A 19,838-nucleotide genomic window follows, 5' to 3' on the forward strand; every position below is an offset into this window, starting at 1 on the left:
GAATGCATAGTTAAAGAGTCTTTCCTAAGCTTTGTTCCCATGTCGAATTACAGCTTTCTGCCTCCTCCTACAAAGGAGTTATAAGGTAAAATGGTTTCATTTTGTATGGTGGCTACCAGATTGGGTGATGTGCGAAGGGTTTGGTATGTATGATTAAAAAGTCTTTTTTAAGCCTTGTCCCCATGCCGTATTTCAATTTTCTACCTCTTCTCAGAAAAAAGTTATAAGGTGAAATGCTCTCATTTTGTATGAGGGCTACAAGAAAGGGGGGCAGAGGAGGGGGTTATTATTCATGGTTTAAAAGTCTTCCGTAAGCTTTGTTCCTTTATCGAATTTCAGCTTTCGACCTCCTCTTAGAAAGGAGTTATAAGGTAAAAGTACTCTCATTTTGTATGGGAGCTACCAGAACGGAGGGTGGGGGGAGGGGGTGGTATGAATAAATAAAAAGTTTAAGTCGTACAGTGACCCTATACCTAATTTCGTCAAGTTCACTTTAGCAGTTCTTGCGTAATTCATTGTCAAAACAGCGATTTATAGGAAGAATAAAGGCTTTTTTACAAGGACTCCCAGCGTTTATTGTCCTAGGTCCCGGCAATTTTTCAATCTTATATGAGTATCTACAAAATGCGCCTACTCTCGTTTGTGGCGATTCCGGGACCAGCGCCCATATAGTTTTGACCATTCTCCTGTAGTGACTTATACAGTAGAGTTCCTCAAATTTGAACATTTGGGGGGTATAGATGACATTTCTCACTCCTCAAATTTGAACAATATTTTCAAAAATGTAACGGAATTCAAGTGAAATGCACCTTCCCTAAATTAAGATAAACAATTTTAGAGAATATATCAATGTAATTTATTGTGAAATAAATGGAATGTGTTGCGGAAGTTAATATAATACGATAATATTGAGGAAACACAAGAGAAAAATCGTTCTATTCAGACTCCACGCAAAACTTTCTTCTCACAACCTCAAATTTTACATTTTGAACTCAAACGTCGTTCAAATTTGAGGAACTCGACTTTTTATCATCTGAAAATGTATTAAATTATCTTTCTAAATGCATTAGAATCTCAAAATCGCAAAAAAGTGAGTTGAACCCTTGTAATTTCCAATAATATTCTTTTAATAATTCTTTTATTAAAGATGTTCGAATTTTGAATCGTATTAATGAACTCCATTGCTCTTAGTTCCAAAGGTTTCACGGACAAACAAAACCAGCCCTGTATAAGAAAAAAATAATAATGCAGAAATATCACTTGCATTGTTATCGCACAGTAGCTTTAATAGCTAAAATTACTAAAAAGAAACATGAAATTAAAATATTAAGCAGAAATAACGTTTACATTGTACATTGAAATTATTAATTTCCTTTTTCAATCGATGCAGATTACAAAATATATTTGGAAAACCTTAAGATATCTAAAAATTAAGATGTCGAAACGTATTATGGATTCACTGATGAAGAGAACTACATACTCTTCAGCAGCCAATATCTTAGCCAATGACGTAATGACCATTGATACACGATTAGATGGGCAAACGGATTTTTCTATGGCAAAGCCCTACAGTGATGTTCCAGGGCCCAAAGAGTTTCCTTTCATTGGCAATTCATGGAGGTTCCTACCAATTATTGGTAAGTAATATGTTTTTAACGTATAATCATAAAAAAGTTAGTAATATACTTTATTACTTAGTAAAATTGTTCTTAGTTTATTAAAACTTAGTAATATTGTTACTTCATTTGTCCCAAACATCAATCGCAACCAGTTTCTAAAAAAAAAATCAACATTTGAACATTTTTACTATTTGAAGTGTATTAAAAGTGGGGATATGAATGAGAAGGATTTCAGCGTTGTATGTTTGGGCTCGGGTATAATAAACGTGTTTGTAGGGTAGTGATGCACTATAACCCCTATATCATACGACCGTACCGAATGCTCGAATTCATCTTTCTTAAAAGCAAGGTGGATCAAATCGCGCTTCATGGTATTCATATTGGGGACTAGAGTTATAACTGAGTTCATATCGTTATATAATATTTATGTAGATTTCTTAGGTAATTTTCAGGGCTGAATAAGAGAACCCATAGACAAAAATGTTTCTTCACTATGTGTACATATAATCTATTTTTTCTTTGACAATTTTATGTTTCACACTGATTAGTGTACGCAGTCTCTGATAAGAAAAAAAGAGTTTAATTTGCTTATGCAATTCCTCACTAAATAAACTGTTATTTTAACAGACATACACAATTCCTCACGAAAAAAAACAATTAATGTTACACGTGTTACGTGACATATTTTTTCCTTCCGATGTTCCAGTAATCGGCTCTTATTGAGATGAGACGAAGATCAATGCAGAGAAGTTTCACTTTTACTACAATATACCATTTTTTCTCACAATAGCTTATGAAGAAAAATTGAGAAAAAACGTGAGAAATGTATCTACATATGAAATTTTATTTAATGCGATTTTTTTTAATAATACAATATTGCAACGAATGATTAACAAAATTAATATTACAATGAATATTTTTTTTACATTTTTTTTTGGAATCCAGCTAGGAATTTTCAATTCGTTTTTGTGTGTTAATCAGAATCTTCAAACTATAATCGTTTTAAAATTCAACTTGCGGCTGAAAAATGAAATATTTTTTCGAAGATAAACGTTTTGATTCAATAGACTTTTCCTGATTTAAAATGTATGACTAACACTGACCATTTTTAACAAAATTTGTACTCTTATATACTATATTTAACAAAGAACATTGTAATAATTTGTCAAATATGCTTCCATTTGGTATAATTAAAAGAACTTTGAGAGCCTTAAAATGTTTTTTCACTGGAAGAGGTTTTAAATGAATAACGAACTTTTGGTATTAATAATGTAGAGTTTTGTTTTCAATTTAGATGCTCACAGCAAAGGGTGTCTTTGGTATATGCATTTCCCTATTAAAATATAGCCCACTCTTGTTCTAAATTATATAATTATTTACAGGAGGATATTATGATGTCAATGTCAATGTTGTTCGTTTCAATGATATAAAACTTTTTTTTAATAGGAATTTTTAATTATCAATACATCTTTTGCGGAAATGCAGTGGCAGTGAATTTGTATCCCTCTCTCTGGACAAATTGCCATAGTTTAGCTATTGACAGTGGTACTGACTTTGACCAGAGAATTGGTCGTGTTTTCACAGTCAGTTTGATCTTTATATTATCTGGTTTTAAAATCACGCAGAGGTGAACATTTCACTTAGCTCTAAAGCTAAACAGTCAGTGTGTTATATTCGCTTCAAAGTAGAGAACTGAGTTACATAATTCCACGACAAGTATCGAGATGCCGTTCAGATAGATAAAGTTTATATAATGATGCGCTCCTCCAGTGGTATTTAACGCATCAGAACACAACAGGTACAATAGAAAGAGAAAAGATTGAATCGTGAGTTAAGTGTGTATGTGATCATCAAACAGATCTTATTCGTGACTTGGTTGAAAAAAGAAAATTGCTTTGATTGGCAGATTTAATGAGTGGTTTATATTTTAAAACAAAAATATTTATGACATTAATATTCCATGGGATAGACTTAAAACTTTCATGAAGAATTCGAAAAAGAAAAAAAATAGCAAAATATCTCATTTAAATTATAATGAGTAAGTACATCTACTTGAGAGAAAGTGATGTCTATAGTCTAAAATAAACAAAGAGAGCTTTACTAACCAGTCGATATATTCGGTAACACAGAGTGTCACAATTCATTCACGCATTGATACAGCTGACAATCCGTTCTTAATTGAACAGTTTGTATATCGATGTTTAATATTAAGTAATAAAATGAATAATTACAAAAAAACAATATAACATTCAATATCAATTTTTCATGGGTGTGATTTTTGTTTAAAATTAATTTGATGTGCTAAAATTAAAACTTTAAAAATATTAACATACGAAATCAATATACGAATTTTTTACAAAGGTTCTATAATATAAAAGAGGTGGCAAAGCGTCCGAGACTTTGCAAGCTGCTCGAACCACCGAGCCTGCCTTATATTCTTTTTCGCAATTTTTTCTGGTGCATATAAAATTATTGTCGAATTAAATTTGTCTATAAATCACCACAAAACCATTTTGAAGTTAAAAATTGTTCAAGAGGGTTTTAAAGATCATTGAATATCAAAATAAAGGGTTGGGGGGGGGGTAATTTGGGTAAGTTAGTTCAATAGAGAATGTTGACTTGTAAGGGGGGAGTCACCGTAGATCGGAAATCAATATCTCTTACCGTTTGGCAGCCAGGATGGACAGAAATTGAAAAAAACTGGATTGTGAAAACTGTTCTCTTGGAGTTCGAACAGTTAAAAGAATTTCATTTGACCTAGGAGAGTGTAGGGCCGTTTCGCAAAGCAGAATAAATTTTTTTTTAAGCGTCATTTGCCAAACTTTTGTTAATATTCAAATCATGTCCAGATAATTTTTCTTAGACAGTGGCTATTTGAATATATATCTTTAAAAGTCATGCATGAGATATAATCTACCCCATTCTCGTGTATGTACATAAACTAGACGTATATGTACTTAGTTTCGAGATGTATAAAGCAAGGCTAACTTCTGATGGCTTAGAACTGAATATTCAGACAATTTTAATTTCATCGAATACATTTTTTTTTTATTTGACTAAATATTTTATGATTTTTTAAATGAATATCTATCGAATAAAAAATATCGAACAAATATGAATTTACTTGATTTGAAATTCAATATGAATAAATTGTTCTCTAATATAATAAAAATGGAAAAAATGTGGATTTATTAACCCTCTAACGGTGTTTTCTTTAATATGCGAAATAAAGTTCTAAAACAATGTTTTCTAAGATAATTATGATCCAATAAAGTCGAAAAAACCATCCATTCTTCATTATCTCTTTTAGTTTAGGCGCTAGGTGAGAAAATATAAAATTTTTTGAAACTCTTTTTGCTTCTAAAATTCACATTTTTAGTTTTTTCATATTTTTTAAATAAAATATACTAAGTAGAATGACATATCTTTCAGTAAAAAATAAATTTATTTTAGTCAGATAACTTTAAATCAGTATTTTTATGGAAATTGGAAATGAGTTTTTTTGCACAAATATTTTTTGTTGCTTTTCTCTGTCCTGTCACACAAAACTGGGAATAACTACTAAACGAAGAGTCAAAATGAGTTCAAACTTTCAAGAGATGTTTATAAGACTATTCCCAAGGACACTATAGCACTTTTAAATAAATAAAACCATTATTGTCGCTGTAAATGTGATTTTTGTGAAGACCGCCTGGAGGCGGTCTTACCCGTTAGAGGGTTAATACGATATTGGATAATAAGGAGAAATTTATTAAACTTTTTTTTATTAATTACATAATAAAACATTATCACTAAACCATAATCATTTTTATCATTAAACATTTAAACAAGTTGTTTTTTGTTTTTCAATCGCAGGGCATTAATTGTATACTTTTCTCCCTTAGGTCAGCATCGTATTCAAGACTTGGATAAATTAATGTTAACACTTCATGAGCAATATGGAAAAATTGCTAAAGTAGGTGGTCTCATCGGTCATCCAGATTTACTTTTTATATCAGACGGTGATGAAATTCGCAATGTTTTCCGACGTGAGGAAGTTCTCCCACACAGGTTATTCTTTTATTATGTTGTTATACTTGTTATATTATTTTTATTTTCAATATAACATTAGCCGTACTCACTATGGCGCTGTTATCTTGTAATATCGTTATCTCGTTATCTCGTTATGTTCTCGTAATGTATTTTATAAATGGAAAATTATAACAAGATAACAGATTACGGAGATTACGGGATAACAACGCCATAGTGAGTACGGCTATTAAAAAGCTTAAATTTAAATACTTAAGCATATAATAATATTATAATAAATGGCGTTATGATCAATCTCGTGTTCTGTTAAGTTGAGTTAGCATGAATTAAATCAGAGTTTTTGATAGTGTAGAAATTGAGACTACTTATTAAATTGTAGATAGTGAATAAGATATTTTTGGCGATCAGAATTTCAAGTAATTATTTCTAAAAAAAAGTGATACTTAATTTTAACGTTCTTTTTGTATATTTTTTTCAGACCATCGATGCCATCCCTTCATCATTATAAAGCGCACTTACGTCACGATTTCTTCGGAGAAACAGCAGGATTAATTGGAGTGTAATTATAACAATACATATACATGATTTTTTTTTATAAAACAGCCCTATTTGAAAAAAAAAACATCTTTTAACATGCAACCCGACACGGTACACCCACACACTGTTCAAAACAAACAGTGACAATTGTAAAAGGATGTACTTCACATGTTTGTTAAAAATTATTTGGAACTTTTTGCATTTCATTTTTTATGATACATTTTATTCACGCATTTCTTAATATTTTATTCATCTCCGTTAGTATCATATTTCCTATTTATTTATATAAATCTATCTCTGATAGTTACACAATAGAAAAAATGTAATTATTTGACTGCATTCAAAAATCAAATTATAATTTATAAATTCTACGCATTCCACAAGTAAAACACAAAAATATTTCTTTTTCATTCAAATCCCTACGCACGATCTCCACCTCATTTGGTCTATTTATGCTTTTCAACATTCTAATGAAAACCCCCAAGTTACAGCTTTCTACCTTTAAAATTGTACGAGAAAATTGAAATTGAATTTTTTGGGTGTCTGAAAAATGGCCAAAAATTTTTATTACGCCATAAGAATACGTGTACTTGGGGGTTGAGGAGAGATGGAACTTAATAGTTTTGGCATCACTTCCGGTGTGAATTTTGGTCAATGTTCTTCAAAATCTTTTCAAGTAAATCTTAGAAATTATTTTCCCTAAATTTCTGGTCAAACTGACTTGATACACTCAGAGAAATTGCCATCGAAGTATATGAGCCACATATTCCACAAAATAGATCATTTATACTGAAAAAAAAAATAAACTCCAATAAATTCAATAAAATAGTGTTCATGTCTAAAATCACTTCCCTCCTATTCTAAATTAATAAAATAAATTATAAATATTTTTTTAAAATAAGGGGTGTTCCATCTCACCCGCTCTTTTTTTGAGTGCCTCAAAATGCAACTCTTTTTTAAATCCTATTTTTCGAAGTGACTATTTTCATCTAGGCTTTTCTAATATTGATATCTTAAATTTAGAGTCTTCAAATGATAAACCAGTGAGATTCGTCTTTGTTTCGCATTCAAAATGTATCCGCAATATTGAATATAAAAAAGGTGTTCCATCTCTCCTCGAATGACTATAAATATGATTCCCTTATAGGCATTCTCAGTACTTCAATACACACATCTTAGAATTCAAATGCATTATTTTTCAAAACTAATTTGCGTTTTGACCTTATACAGAAATACCTTATATAGAAATATAGTGATTTCTTAATTAAAAATGAATTCTGTATGAAACCCTTCAAATTGTTAGTATCTTGATAATTCAATAAGCCCTTCCTTGGTTCTTGGAATTTTTTGATGTAAACTAGACATTTTACATCTTGAAATCTTGATTTGTTATAGAGTTGTATATTTTGAAATCTACACGGTTTGTGTCTAATGATATCCAATTGATTTAAAGATTTTTATCTAACTTGACCTTTCACTGGTAAAAATAAAAGGGTCAAATTGACCCTTTTCCAAAGGATGGATCATATTTGACTCTTTGAAAGGGTCACCAGGTACCCTTCGAAAGGGTCACGGTTTTGACATCTATTTAATTCCGGAATAAACGAATAAAAAAACAATGAAAAAGTGATCTTTGGTGTTCGCTCAGATGAGAGAAATATGATATCAGTAATAAGTTTACAATAAAACATGATTATTCGTGATAAATGTGCATACTAAATTTCAAGAGATACAAAAGTGAACCTTTCAAAGGGTCAAATACGATCCATCCTTTTGAAAAGGGTCAATTTGACCCTTTTATTTTTACCAGTGTTATTTTATATTAAAATTTTCTTGATTTTTATCCTGGTCTTAGAATTGAGGCACATGATTCAAGGAAATCACAAAAATGTGACTAATCATGCGAAAAAAAATTAAATAAAAGATTGTGCAATTATAGAAGATGTGTCCATTCAGATACATGAAGATCTATAGTTATATTTTTATTGAAAATTAACTTTTTTTTAACTACTGAGTCCCCTTTTTAAAACTAATACTGTATTATGTTATTTTACAGGCATGGTGAACGGTGGGATAAATTCCGGGCACAAGTTCAACATGTGATGCTTCAGCCATCCACAGCTCGAAAGTATATAGCGCCACTTAATGAAATTGCTGGTGATTTTATGGAGAGGTATACGAATTTTAAGAGCATAATGGCTTCTACACATTAGAGTAATTTATGTCCATATTGAAGGACATAAATTTCTCTAGTGTAGTGTACATTTTCCATCATAATAATGAGTGTTCAGTATTCAGACGTTTTAATTGTAATTGTAATACATTTAATAGTACTTGAACTTTCTCTCACATTAAAAAAAGAGATATAATAAGCTTGTTCGAATTTTGGGATCTACGATTCTTTAATTTGTTGTGTTCCGAGGTAAAATGCGACCTCATTAGATCGGGCCCAAATTTTGGATTTACATGTTTTGCCATTTCTAGAATTTGAATATCATATGTACTAAAAATTGATTTTCATGGCCGTCTCATCCGTTTTAGTTTTTATTTGAAGGAATTAAAAGTAAATGCGGGTTCCATAAATCAACCAAAAGAAATATTGGAATAATTATTATAAAAGAAGTTCATATGAAAAAAATCATATGCAATTTTTCAAACAATATAGAATTTATTATTGTCGGTTTCCAAATGACACAATATTACGATTTTGCACTGCATATTATACAGGTTGGGTGAAAAGTTCCTAGAGCGATAGCCATAAACAATTGGGAGAATTATAAATTATTGTTAATAAATTGGTATCACTCCTAATATGGATCTGTATCAAGCTTAATTTCCATCTGGAAATTCTTTCTTACTTTTCAAGGCAATTGAAGTTGATGTGTCGATGCATTTTTTCAAAATGGAAAAACTTAATTTATTATTAAAGTGATTGAACAGATTTCTGTTTGCTTGGTACGTAATCCCAAGAAGTTTTTGTGTTTATGCACAGAGAGCGAAAGGAAAAACTTAAATTCATGCAGTTAATAAGTCCTTTCTAAAAAAAAATAAAAGAAATTAATTCCAAAATGGTAAAAAGGGACAGATAATCCTAACCGGCTTATGTAGGTGAGATTCTTAACGTGAGCTAACTCGGAGTGCATGCAAATTCGATTTAGAGCTGAAATTGTGAGTCGCCATTCAGTTATCTTGAATCAAATTCGTGAAATTATACAAATTTTGTGTTTAAACCAAAATATCAAAGATTTGGATGGAGTGACAAAAAAGTGATATATGGGTGAAATGTAGACCATAATGTTCTCTATAATTTTGCCGTAGAACTTGATCTCATCGATTAATCAGAAACCGAGATAATCGAGGTTGTTTGTTTCTTAACTCGTTTTTTCATCCAGAGTGCCCCAAGTAGTCATTTGTTGAACTTCAACTATATCAAAGAATTGTTGTATTTTGTGGGACTTTCCATTTAAAACCATATTTTAAGTGTCTTTGTGGAGTAGAGGCAGTCAAATTGGCATCTGAGTGATTTCAAAGCGTTATTATTGGAAAAATCAATTTTTTCACACTTAAACGGCAAAATCGGAGTGATAGCGTAGTCTGAGCGGAAAATGATGTATGGACGAAATGTAGAGACAAATGTGGTCTACAATTATGTTGAAGTAATCATCAAAATCGGTTCAGCGACAGTCGAGATAATTGAGGTTATGTGATATTGAAATTGGTTTTTCGACCGTGGCGCCCCTGGCGTTGGTCCCACGAAGTTCAAATATTTTAGAAAGTTGTAGAATTTGGTGAGATCTTTCGTTTAAGCCCTCATTCATCAAAATCGGTCACATAGAACCGGAGATATGATTTTTTGAATTTCGTGAACTTTGACCCCTCATATCTCCGGTTCTGTTTTAACCACAGCGTACATTTGCACCATTTTGGAAACTTCCTAGACTGGACTACAACATACTAAAATTTCATTAACTTGCACAATGCCGTTTTTGAGAAAAGTGACTTTGAATTTCGATGAATTTTGACGCTATCACAGCGCCACCTGTGGTGAATTTTTGAACTTCCATCTAAAAGTGCTCATCGAGACGAAACCAAAAAGGTAAAATTTAGGTCGCTACGTTAGTTAGAACCGGAGATAGAGGCCGGTCAATGTTCGAACTTTGACCCCCTATAGCTCGGGTCAGGGGTTTTAGATCGACTTAAGGTTTTTTTTGTTTGATAGGTATAATCAACGGTTACAACATACTAAAATTTCAGCCCGATGCACAATGGAATTTTTGAGTTATTTAACTTATAAGATTTAAAAATTTTCTTTTTAATAATAGCGCCCCTAGCGGTGGTTTTATGAACTTGAGATGTTAGAAGAGGAAGTGGCATTTCACGAGAGCTTTCCAAAAAGCCCTCATTTTTTAAATTCTGACAATTAGAACCGGAGTTATGGCCATTTTAAGAAATTTTTTTTGGACTCTTATAGCTCGGGTCAGGGGCGTCGGGGGACCTTAAGTTTTGTATTGATGGAAAGCTCTAAGGCCCAGCTATAACATACTAAAATTTGAGCCCGCTCGATGCCATAGGGGCGGAGCTATTGAGAAAACAAAAAAAGGGGGGTCTTCAAAATGGCGGAAGGAGGGGTGGGGGGTGGGGGGTCAATGCACCATGTTGCAATTTTTACCCGATATATAACCTTTGCCGAAAACCGCAAGTCGATATCTTTTTTAGTTTAGGAGCTATTAAGCTCCAAAGAGCGGCCGGCCGGCCGGCCGGCCGGCCGGGAACGTAAAATAGCCACATATATATTCGTGATCAGGAAGTGGCAAAACACATTTTGGCCAAGTTTGAGGTCGATCGGACGACATGAAATTTTGTTAGGATTATAGTAGGTGAGATTGTTAAGAATATCACCTAATACTAGGCACTTCTCCTCTTTCAAAATCAATTGTTTGCAGTTGGTCACTTGATTTCAAGTTGGTCTGCAAACCCTAAAATTGATCCATGCCGTCAAAGCCCAAAATACCCAAAATGTATACCCAAGTGTGATTACGCGTTAAATTGCTCATACAATAGGAATCTCAAATCAATGAGTACGATACATAGTTTGGAAAAATAATTGTTTATGAAAAATCTGTTTGAAAAAGTGGTACCGCATACGTAAAAATTTTTACAAAAACTTGTTTCAACACTAATCGGAAATTCGAATATTTGATGTACGAATTGTTTGATCATCCTTTATTATTAACTCGATTTGTCCTCCAGCGACATCTAGCGTATTTTGCAGATATTCCGGAAATACGTTCATGCCATTTTTTAGAATTATTGAAGGGTCATTAGGTGAAGTGCGTCAAAGTTGTAGGAAATTACTGATTAGAAAAAAAAAAGATCTTGGAATTATGGATTCCCTTTTTCCAGTTCGGTCTCAGAATTTTTCACCTGACCTGTTTAGCAGTGATTTGGAAACAGTGGCAGTTAGGAAAAAAATTATCAAAGCAGAAAAAAACGTATAACTCCCTTTTATCATATGAACTGATATAAATATTTGTCAATTTTTATTCATCAAGAACAATTGATTTATAATTTTCTTTTTTTAATTATTTTTCTTACAGAATACATGAAATGAGAGATGCAAACAATGAGCTACCGGGGGATTTTCTTCATGAGCTTTACAAGTGGGCTCTAGAATGTGAGTAATCATAACTTAAAATGCTTAGGTTGTATTTATACCTACATAATTTCATTGAAATTTACTATAATGAATAACTCAATAGAATTTTAAAAATCATAAAGTTCAAGCACTTATTGTTAAGGGTATAGATCTCAAACCTAAAGCTCTGTAAATCAGTTGTAGTTTTGCTTGTATAATACTAAATCAAATTGAAGATAGCCATTGTCGTCACAGATAACTAAAAAAAAATGCAATTGAAAAATTTGCATTATTCTCGAATTCATTAGCACGACGATTTATTATCATGTGTTGCGTCACTATAATATATTACTTTTAAAAGTAATTTGAAATCAATAAATATGGAATAGGATCGAAAACGAGTTGGAGTTTTATGATTTGCAACTCCTTTTCTTAGCAGGATGTACTATTATATTGATATAGAGCAGGTATTTTCACTATTTTCATCTTTAATAAGAATATTTACCAGAGTTTCAATTGTGCTTACAAGATTATGAATTCACAATCACTAACATCTTTGCAATTTTTGAAGAGACAAGACAAAATCTAGAAAGGCATTTAGTTATGTTTCATTATTTTAGAAATTCATTTTAAGTCTTAAAAAATATCTAGGAAAGGACTATTATATCGACGGCTCAATTGCATACTATGCTAAGTCGTCTAAGCCTTTTATTACCCCGAGAGATATGTTGTTCCTGGGACAGATATTTACAACTGATGAAAATTTGGTGATCATCCGACGTCCGGGTAACAAGATATTCGTTTTTATGGAAAAAATTAAACAGGGAGCATAGGAGATCGCCAACTTCAAATGGCTCTACTGAAAAGTAGTCATTCTGAGATAGCATAGTATGGAATGGAAGCGTCGACATGTAGTTTGTGTTGTGAAATCCGGTAAAATTCTACAAAATATTTTCGATAAAGCATAATTTTGGAAAAAGTACTTAAATCTGTACCGTACTTAAATTTGTACCTGAACGAAATAAAAAAAAACAGTTTTGAAACTGAAATTCTTCAAAGTTGGAGATATTGATTTTCATTGATATAACTTAATAGATTAAATAATTCATTGTGAAATTAAAAAAAAATAATCCCTTAATCCCCCTTAAAGTTCAGATAGTTTTCTTATTTAAATTTTGTTATATTTTCGTCTTATACAGCAATAGGACAAGTTTCCTTGGACACACGCTTAGGATGTGTAACTGGAGATGTTAATACTGAGACTAAAAGAATTATTGAGGCAATTAACACTTTTTTCTGGACAGTGGCTGAAGTTGAGCTTCGAATGCCAATTTGGCGTTTTTACAGAACAAAAGCCTACAAACGATATATAGAGGCTTTGGATACATTTACAGAGTATATGTTAATTATTATTTTTTGCATAATTGATTACTATTTAAATTACAATTGATATATATTTACAGGCTTTGCATGGACAATATCAATCGAGCAATGGAGAAGATAGCACAAGATCCGACAATTAAATGTGAAGAGAATATATCACTGCTTGAGAGAATTGTAGAGAAGACGGGAAATCCCAAAATTGCAGCCATACTTGCAATGGATCTTTTTCTTGTTGGTGTCGATACGACATCAGTGGCCGTTACATCAACAATTTATCAACTAAGCCAGAATCCCGAGAAACAGGATATCCTCGTGAGAGAGTTAGAAAAGGTACTACCAAAGAAGACCTCACCAGTTGATATACAAACACTTGAGAATATGCCCTACTTGAGGGCCTGCATTAAAGAGACACTAAGGTGCGTGAAAAAATGTGAATTTCTTTTAGTGCGCTTTAAAGAAGCAGACTTTTCAACATTTTTCACAGAATGTATCCAGTGACGATTGCAAATGGACGAAGTTTGCAATCGGACGCTATTATAAGTGGCTATCATATTCCAAAAGGGACTCACATTATATTTTCGCACTTGGCAGCATCCAATTCAGATGAGTACTTCCCGGAACCATACCGTTTTATTCCAGAACGTTGGATAAAACGTGGTGAAATGGGTAAATATATAATAACTAATTCTTTGCATACGTATATTTTTGAAGAGATATATTTAGTACGAAAATCACGTCCCTTAAATTTCCAGTAATATTCATAATCAATATTGACAATTTAACTTTATATTTTCAGATGTATCTGACTGTCCCTATGCTGGTCAATTAATCCACCCGTTTGTGAGTTTACCCTTTGGTTATGGTCGACGAATGTGCATTGGACGGCGTTTTGCTGAAGCTGAATTGCAAATATTACTTTCAAAGCTATTTAGAAAGTATCAAGTGGAATATAATTATGGCAAATTAACATATAAAGTCATGCCAACGTATTATCCTGAGCAAGAATTGAAATTCAAATTGACAGAACGTCTCAATTAGAATTATTTCAATCTACATCGACAACTCTTTCTGATATGTACATATTATTTTACAATTTTAGAGCGATATCGATTGATTTTAAAATTTTCTTTAAGGTAAATCAATACTTTTAATATTTTAGTTTGACCAACTTTTGTAGTGGATTAGAATATAAAAGAAAATTGTGACTAAAAATAAATCACGTTAAATATGACAATTATTAACTTACTATTTTGCAGAATCGTTCAATTGATATTCGTTGCTTCTTGAGAAACACTCTTGTACACCGGAGTCTTGCCATAATCTTTTCATAGCCGCTAACAGGTCCTCTGAGAAAGGTTCCGTATCGTGCATCCTTTGAACAACATCGAATACCATCTTTGCATCACTCTAAAAAATATATTAAAGCAGATAATTGTTTAACTGATCGAAATTATTTTGAAAAAGATGAGTACAGTAGACTCTTCGTTATCCGGCTGACTGGGGGACAAAATGACATTTAGGTTTTTTGAATGATCAACGGTTTTTCTATTTTGTGCAGTGTGAATTTATTTTCTGTCTGACAAAGAAAAAGAGAATTTTCTTCATGGTGTGCTTATGTTTCATTTTTTATCACAATTATGTATTAAAAACTTCGATACAATGTTAATAATACTTTAATTCACTCTGGACAAACTTCGTGTTTAGTGAAAATAATTTTGAATATATCAACCGCCAGTGTTTGGCAGCTGTCACCCGGATAACGAAGTGCCGGATAACGAAGAGTTGAGTGTATGACCTTTATACGGGCTTTAGACCTAAGACTTAGCCATATGGCTTAACTGCTCCAATTTCTTATTAATCACGTTTTTTTTTGGAAAAAAATAACTTAGGATTGGATTATTAATAAATTATACCTATTAGGTTCGCAAAAAGCAATAAAATTGCTCGCTATTTAGGATTTTGAGACCTTCGGGAACTGGACTAAACCTCTAGTCTGAAGACCGCTCTACACACTAATAGAGGAATTTATATTGAAGTAAATTTCCTATTCTTGCGTATACGTTTGTGCATACACAAGCGTATGAAACTTGCTTTAATATAAATATGATGTTCTCCAATGTGTAGAGACCATAATGCATAACTTTTAAAAAATGCTGGTAATTAATTGATTTAATTGATATCTCCTGTAAGAATTATGTTTCGAAAGAGAGGGCTCTAAATTTAAACATTTTCATTTTCCATATTCCTTGCACAAATCTCTTAAAATTTTGGACGTTTAAAATAGTGCAATGTAGGTTGATTAGGGTTTAAATTGTAAAACATCTTTAAAATTTTTAGACTTGCTACTTTTTGCATGTGTCCATTACCTCAGAAACTACATAAAAACAGTAAAATAAAAATTTCTAAAATCAAGAGATTGTAAAGAATTTCAGCTAAAAATAAGTAATATCCGTAATCGCAAATCAAATAAAACTACTTAAATTTTCTTAAAAAGAAAAAAAAATATGATAGAGGGGTTTACGCAAGAGAAATGCTATCAAAAATTAAAAAAGAAAATTTTGTCATCGCTTGTTTTCCACCTATTTTCTAGTTATTTGTTTTGCCAAAAAAAAAAAAACGCTACATGTGAATGGCGTATTAATAATTCATATTCTCCAGTACACACACGCAAAAGTAAAATAGGAAAATTACACACTAAGGAACCACCTATTGGAGGTTCCATAAAAACTTACCTCCCGCTCATTGTTGCCATATTGAATATTTAAATTGGGCATCGCCCTTAAAATTGCAACTAGTGATTGTATTGTGTTGCTGTACACGACTGGTCGATACTGTTTGAAGTCTTCAGACGTAAAGCCACTTTCGTGAATAATTCTGCAGAAAGATGTTAAACAAAAATTAAATGTAATAACGAAAATTAATAATAAGAATTGGATGAATGAATTTGATTAAATTCTGTCTGATAAATAAGTTAATTCTTATCAGTCCTTATCCTGTCACTCAGTTTATTCTTAAATATTTCGTCGGTTCCGAAGAAGACTATTGTAAGTCTACTTACAGTAGTATAAAAAGATGGAATCATGGGATGCAGAAACCTTAGATCTATATCCCGACAAAATTTTATGTTGATTAAGATATTCCAGCAAAAGTTACAAGAAAAAAACTTAAAATCAGCGTGCCCAATTATTGAGTTTTTTGCCCACAATTTTGCTATAATTAATTTAAAAGTAGTGTTAACTAGAATATATTCAATGCGTAAGTATGATAAAATAGTTTCAAAAGCTGAAAGTATACTAATTGCAGTGAAATTAATGAAAATAAATTTTAGCTGTCAAACTTTAAACCTCTTTCCTGTAAAGTTTACATTTTGGACTTACAATAGTCTTCTTCGGAACCGACGATTTGTAGATTTACAAATCCAAGGGAGATTTGGAAAAATAAAATTTGAGGAGTTGTATTTATTTTCTTAGCTTTGGTTATAAAAGATTGATCAGTTGCACTGCCCGTGCCTGCTTTTCGGACCACCTCAACATAAGTAATAATATACTTAGCTGTGTTTTGTTAGATCTCTACTAGTAAATATTGAGTTTTGCGATAGACGTTAATATTTTGACATATAATTTACGAACTGTGGATGCGGATGACTTTAGCCTCCGGGGATGACTCCGTGGGGGAGCAGCTACCCTGCTGTTCCTAAGCTTTTCTTTAATTCTAGGACTTGGTAAAGACTATCCTACAGAGCTAATATTAAAGAAAAGCTTTCCAAGAATAGTTAGCCTTGAAGGGCAAAGTTACTCGAATATACGGAATATTAAATTTTCGGAAAGTTTATTTGACATTTTCTCATTATTATTATTACCCCAAATCAGTTTAATTTGCTAATACATTATATTAGCAATAATTATACACTAGACAAATTTCTTAACGTGACAAGAAAAAAACCGAAAAAATTATTTGGTACGAATAAAGAACTTAAAAATTATAAAATCATAAAGTCAGAGGCACTAAAAAAATTAATGACTTTTTTCTAGATCTAGATTATCGTAAAATTACCAATCCATTCTAATGACCCTACACACTTGATGAGTCACCAAATAAAACTTACAGTTTTTCTGTCGAAAAAAAAGTCGTACGCTTGGAAAAAAAAATTTATTTCGAGAAAAAATGTTTTTTTTGCGGTAAAATCATTGAGAATGGGATCTTTTAAGATAAATGTTTAATGTTTTGCAAGTACCTTATATATCTTTAAGATTTTTACTATCAATAATCTTGATAGGGTAAGTGTGCCAAATTCCGGCCAGCTTGCAATTTCGGCCACCTTTTTTGTTCCTCGAATTTCCATGAACTTTTAGATTTTAAGTACTCTAGAGATTATACAATGCAAAAGAATAACAAAAAATGTAGGTTCGACAAACGAGATAACGTGAAAAAAATATTGGAAGAATTCCCGAAGGACAAGGAACTATGAGAATCAAGGTGGCCGATATAGGGCACCAAAGCTATGTCTATATTTTTATTCATTTTAAAATGTTTTAATAATGATTTTAGAGTAAATAAAGACGGTAAACTCTTTACAAGGTTCCAAGCAACACTCTTTCAGAAGAAAGAATAAAAAAAATCAATTTGAATTTAAAATATTACATTTCAAACTTAAGACTTTGACGCTTGCATGCAACTATGCCGAAATTTGGCACCTTACCCTATCGTTTTCTGATCCTAAAATTTGTGGAACAAAGGAAGTTTTATTTATTTCGCTAACATTTCTACAACACTAAAAATTTTAATGAATTTAGTAGAGACTGGAACACTCAGTACAACAAAAATTTCTTTTTACAAATTTTTTTATTATGAATTCTCAAAATAATTTTCTAATGAGCAAATTCTTATAAGACATCTACGACACGATAAGTTTTCTGACTGACTACCACTTTTTTCTGTCATGAATGAAAATGTGCTTTTTCTTTTTAAACATTTTCAGTTGATTTTGTGTAGATTCTCAAAATTGCTGAGGCAAATTGTCCGTCGTCGGTTGGATTAGCAACCGTGCTAACTGCATGTGCTTTGTATCTACATTCGTTGTAATGTCGCGTAGCGATCTGTCACAGTTGTGAGTTCGAGTCCCGTCCGGTGCAAAGATCTGAATGTTTAGAAAAAGACATTTTCACTGTGATATAACGTAACAAAAATGCACCGCCTCTGCCCAAAAAACTCCGGGAGCATGGAAGAAGAATCCACATCACGAGGAAGGCGCTCCTGGGCGGTCTACACATGGACTTAGCGGATTCTTCCAACATGGAATACAACAGCAGCAATATAACATGATTACATTGTAAAAAGTATTCCAACACGATTAATAATAATTCACAACGAATGTACACATAAAGCAAATATATAAAGTTAGTATACAGTTGCTAAATCAACTTTAGTATTTCGAATATATTGTTTTTATATTATAGTGCTTCTATCAGTAGTTTTATGAAAAAATGCTACGCGATTTCACGCCACTGATTATAAAATTTCTCAATGAAAAAATAAATGGTGTTTCAAACTTGTTTTACTTACTTCATCTGTTTAACGATTGTACTTTTTCCTGATTCGCCAGCCCCTGAAAATTAGAGAAAGACGGTTTTAAAATAAAATTTATTAAATTTTGATGTAAAAAACTGTTGACCAAATATTTTTTTCGGAAAAAAATATATTTAACTGAAAGTATATGATATATTAAGGTATTTCTAATATATTTTAATTAGATTAAAAATTTTGCAAATATTCAAAATTTTAAAAGCATTTAAGAATAGGAAAATAATATGTTGTTCTGCATTAATTATTTATCTTTATTTAAATTATCTTATTTATCTATTTAAATAATTTTTTTTTTAATAACCACTGTAATTTATGTATTGGTTTAAACTTCTAGTTTGAAGACTATTTAAGAAATTATATTTTGGAATCTGCAGGAAACTAGCCAGTTACACGCATTACTCTGTTTCTTTATTATACTGGTATCAAGAAGTTATTTACATTATATGATTTCGTCGATATAATATAATAAGTTTCTTATGCGGATGCTCGTAAAAGTAATTGAAAAATATTTAATCGTGAAACTATTATATATATGTTGGACAGCATATACTCTATGTAAATACAATTAGGAAAGTTTTGGCATTACTTTTACGAAGGTGAAAGAAAACATTCCCTTTAATTGTATCTGCTATGAAAAAATTAATAATTGGAATACTTAAGAAAATTTGACAGTTGTTTTTTCCCACAAGAGTAATCAGTTTAAAAAAAAAACGACTTTCCTATTTTAATCCTAAAACACTGCAGATATTTCGTTTAATATTTTATAAATTTTTTATATGACACATTAAGACGATTTTTTATAATATTAGCTCCAGAATTGAAGTCGCGCAATTTTCTTCGTTATAAGATCTTGTTAAATAAAATGGAAAATTAAAAAGTTTGTTACAAAATAAGTGTTTGTTTTGTAAAGTCTCTCTTCCAAGGAACAGTGTAAATTTAGGTGGAGTCTCTGATCTAATTTAGGTGAGATTCTTAACAATCTCACCTACTATAATCCTACCAAAATTTCATGTCGTCCGATCGAGCTCAAACTAGGCCAAAATATGCTTCAG

At 31.5% G+C, this 19,838-nt stretch overlaps 2 protein-coding genes across 12 annotated transcripts in view; one reads left to right on the forward strand and one right to left on the reverse strand.

The window, feature by feature from the left end:
- The window catches only part of LOC129798401 (probable cytochrome P450 49a1), a 19,138-nt gene extending 4,701 nt beyond the window's left edge, over positions 1 to 14,437 (forward strand). Inside the window, exons 3-11 of one of the 3 annotated variants that reach the window (XM_055841529.1) lie at positions 1,391 to 1,637; positions 5,504 to 5,669; positions 6,127 to 6,207; positions 8,242 to 8,358; positions 11,783 to 11,859; positions 13,020 to 13,215; positions 13,284 to 13,619; positions 13,688 to 13,869; positions 14,000 to 14,437. In XM_055841529.1, coding sequence (XP_055697504.1) covers positions 1,436 to 1,637; positions 5,504 to 5,669; positions 6,127 to 6,207; positions 8,242 to 8,358; positions 11,783 to 11,859; positions 13,020 to 13,215; positions 13,284 to 13,619; positions 13,688 to 13,869; positions 14,000 to 14,241 — 1,599 coding nt within the window. In that variant the 5' untranslated portion in view covers positions 1,391 to 1,435 and the 3' untranslated portion in view covers positions 14,242 to 14,437. Of the gene's footprint in view, positions 1 to 1,390; positions 1,638 to 3,108; positions 3,418 to 3,439; positions 3,658 to 5,503; positions 5,670 to 6,126; positions 6,208 to 8,241; positions 8,359 to 11,782; positions 11,860 to 13,019; positions 13,216 to 13,283; positions 13,620 to 13,687; positions 13,870 to 13,999 lie in introns of those variants that run through there. The other 2 variants (XM_055841531.1, XM_055841530.1) reach the window with 2 other exon arrangements.
- Positions 1 to 19,838, reverse strand: part of LOC129798402 (G protein alpha o subunit) — a 64,105-nt gene that overhangs the window by 24,794 nt on the left and 19,473 nt on the right. For all 9 annotated transcript variants that reach the window (XM_055841540.1, XM_055841535.1, XM_055841534.1 and 6 more), the window contains 3 exons: positions 18,766 to 18,808; positions 15,936 to 16,077; positions 14,450 to 14,610 (listed from right to left, as the gene is read on the reverse strand). In XM_055841540.1, coding sequence (XP_055697515.1) covers positions 14,450 to 14,610; positions 15,936 to 16,077; positions 18,766 to 18,808 — 346 coding nt within the window. The remainder of the gene's footprint in view (positions 1 to 14,449; positions 14,611 to 15,935; positions 16,078 to 18,765; positions 18,809 to 19,838) is intronic.

Source organism: Phlebotomus papatasi, chromosome 1, assembly GCF_024763615.1.
Source record: "Phlebotomus papatasi isolate M1 chromosome 1, Ppap_2.1, whole genome shotgun sequence".
Taxonomy (NCBI): domain Eukaryota; kingdom Metazoa; phylum Arthropoda; class Insecta; order Diptera; family Psychodidae; genus Phlebotomus; species Phlebotomus papatasi.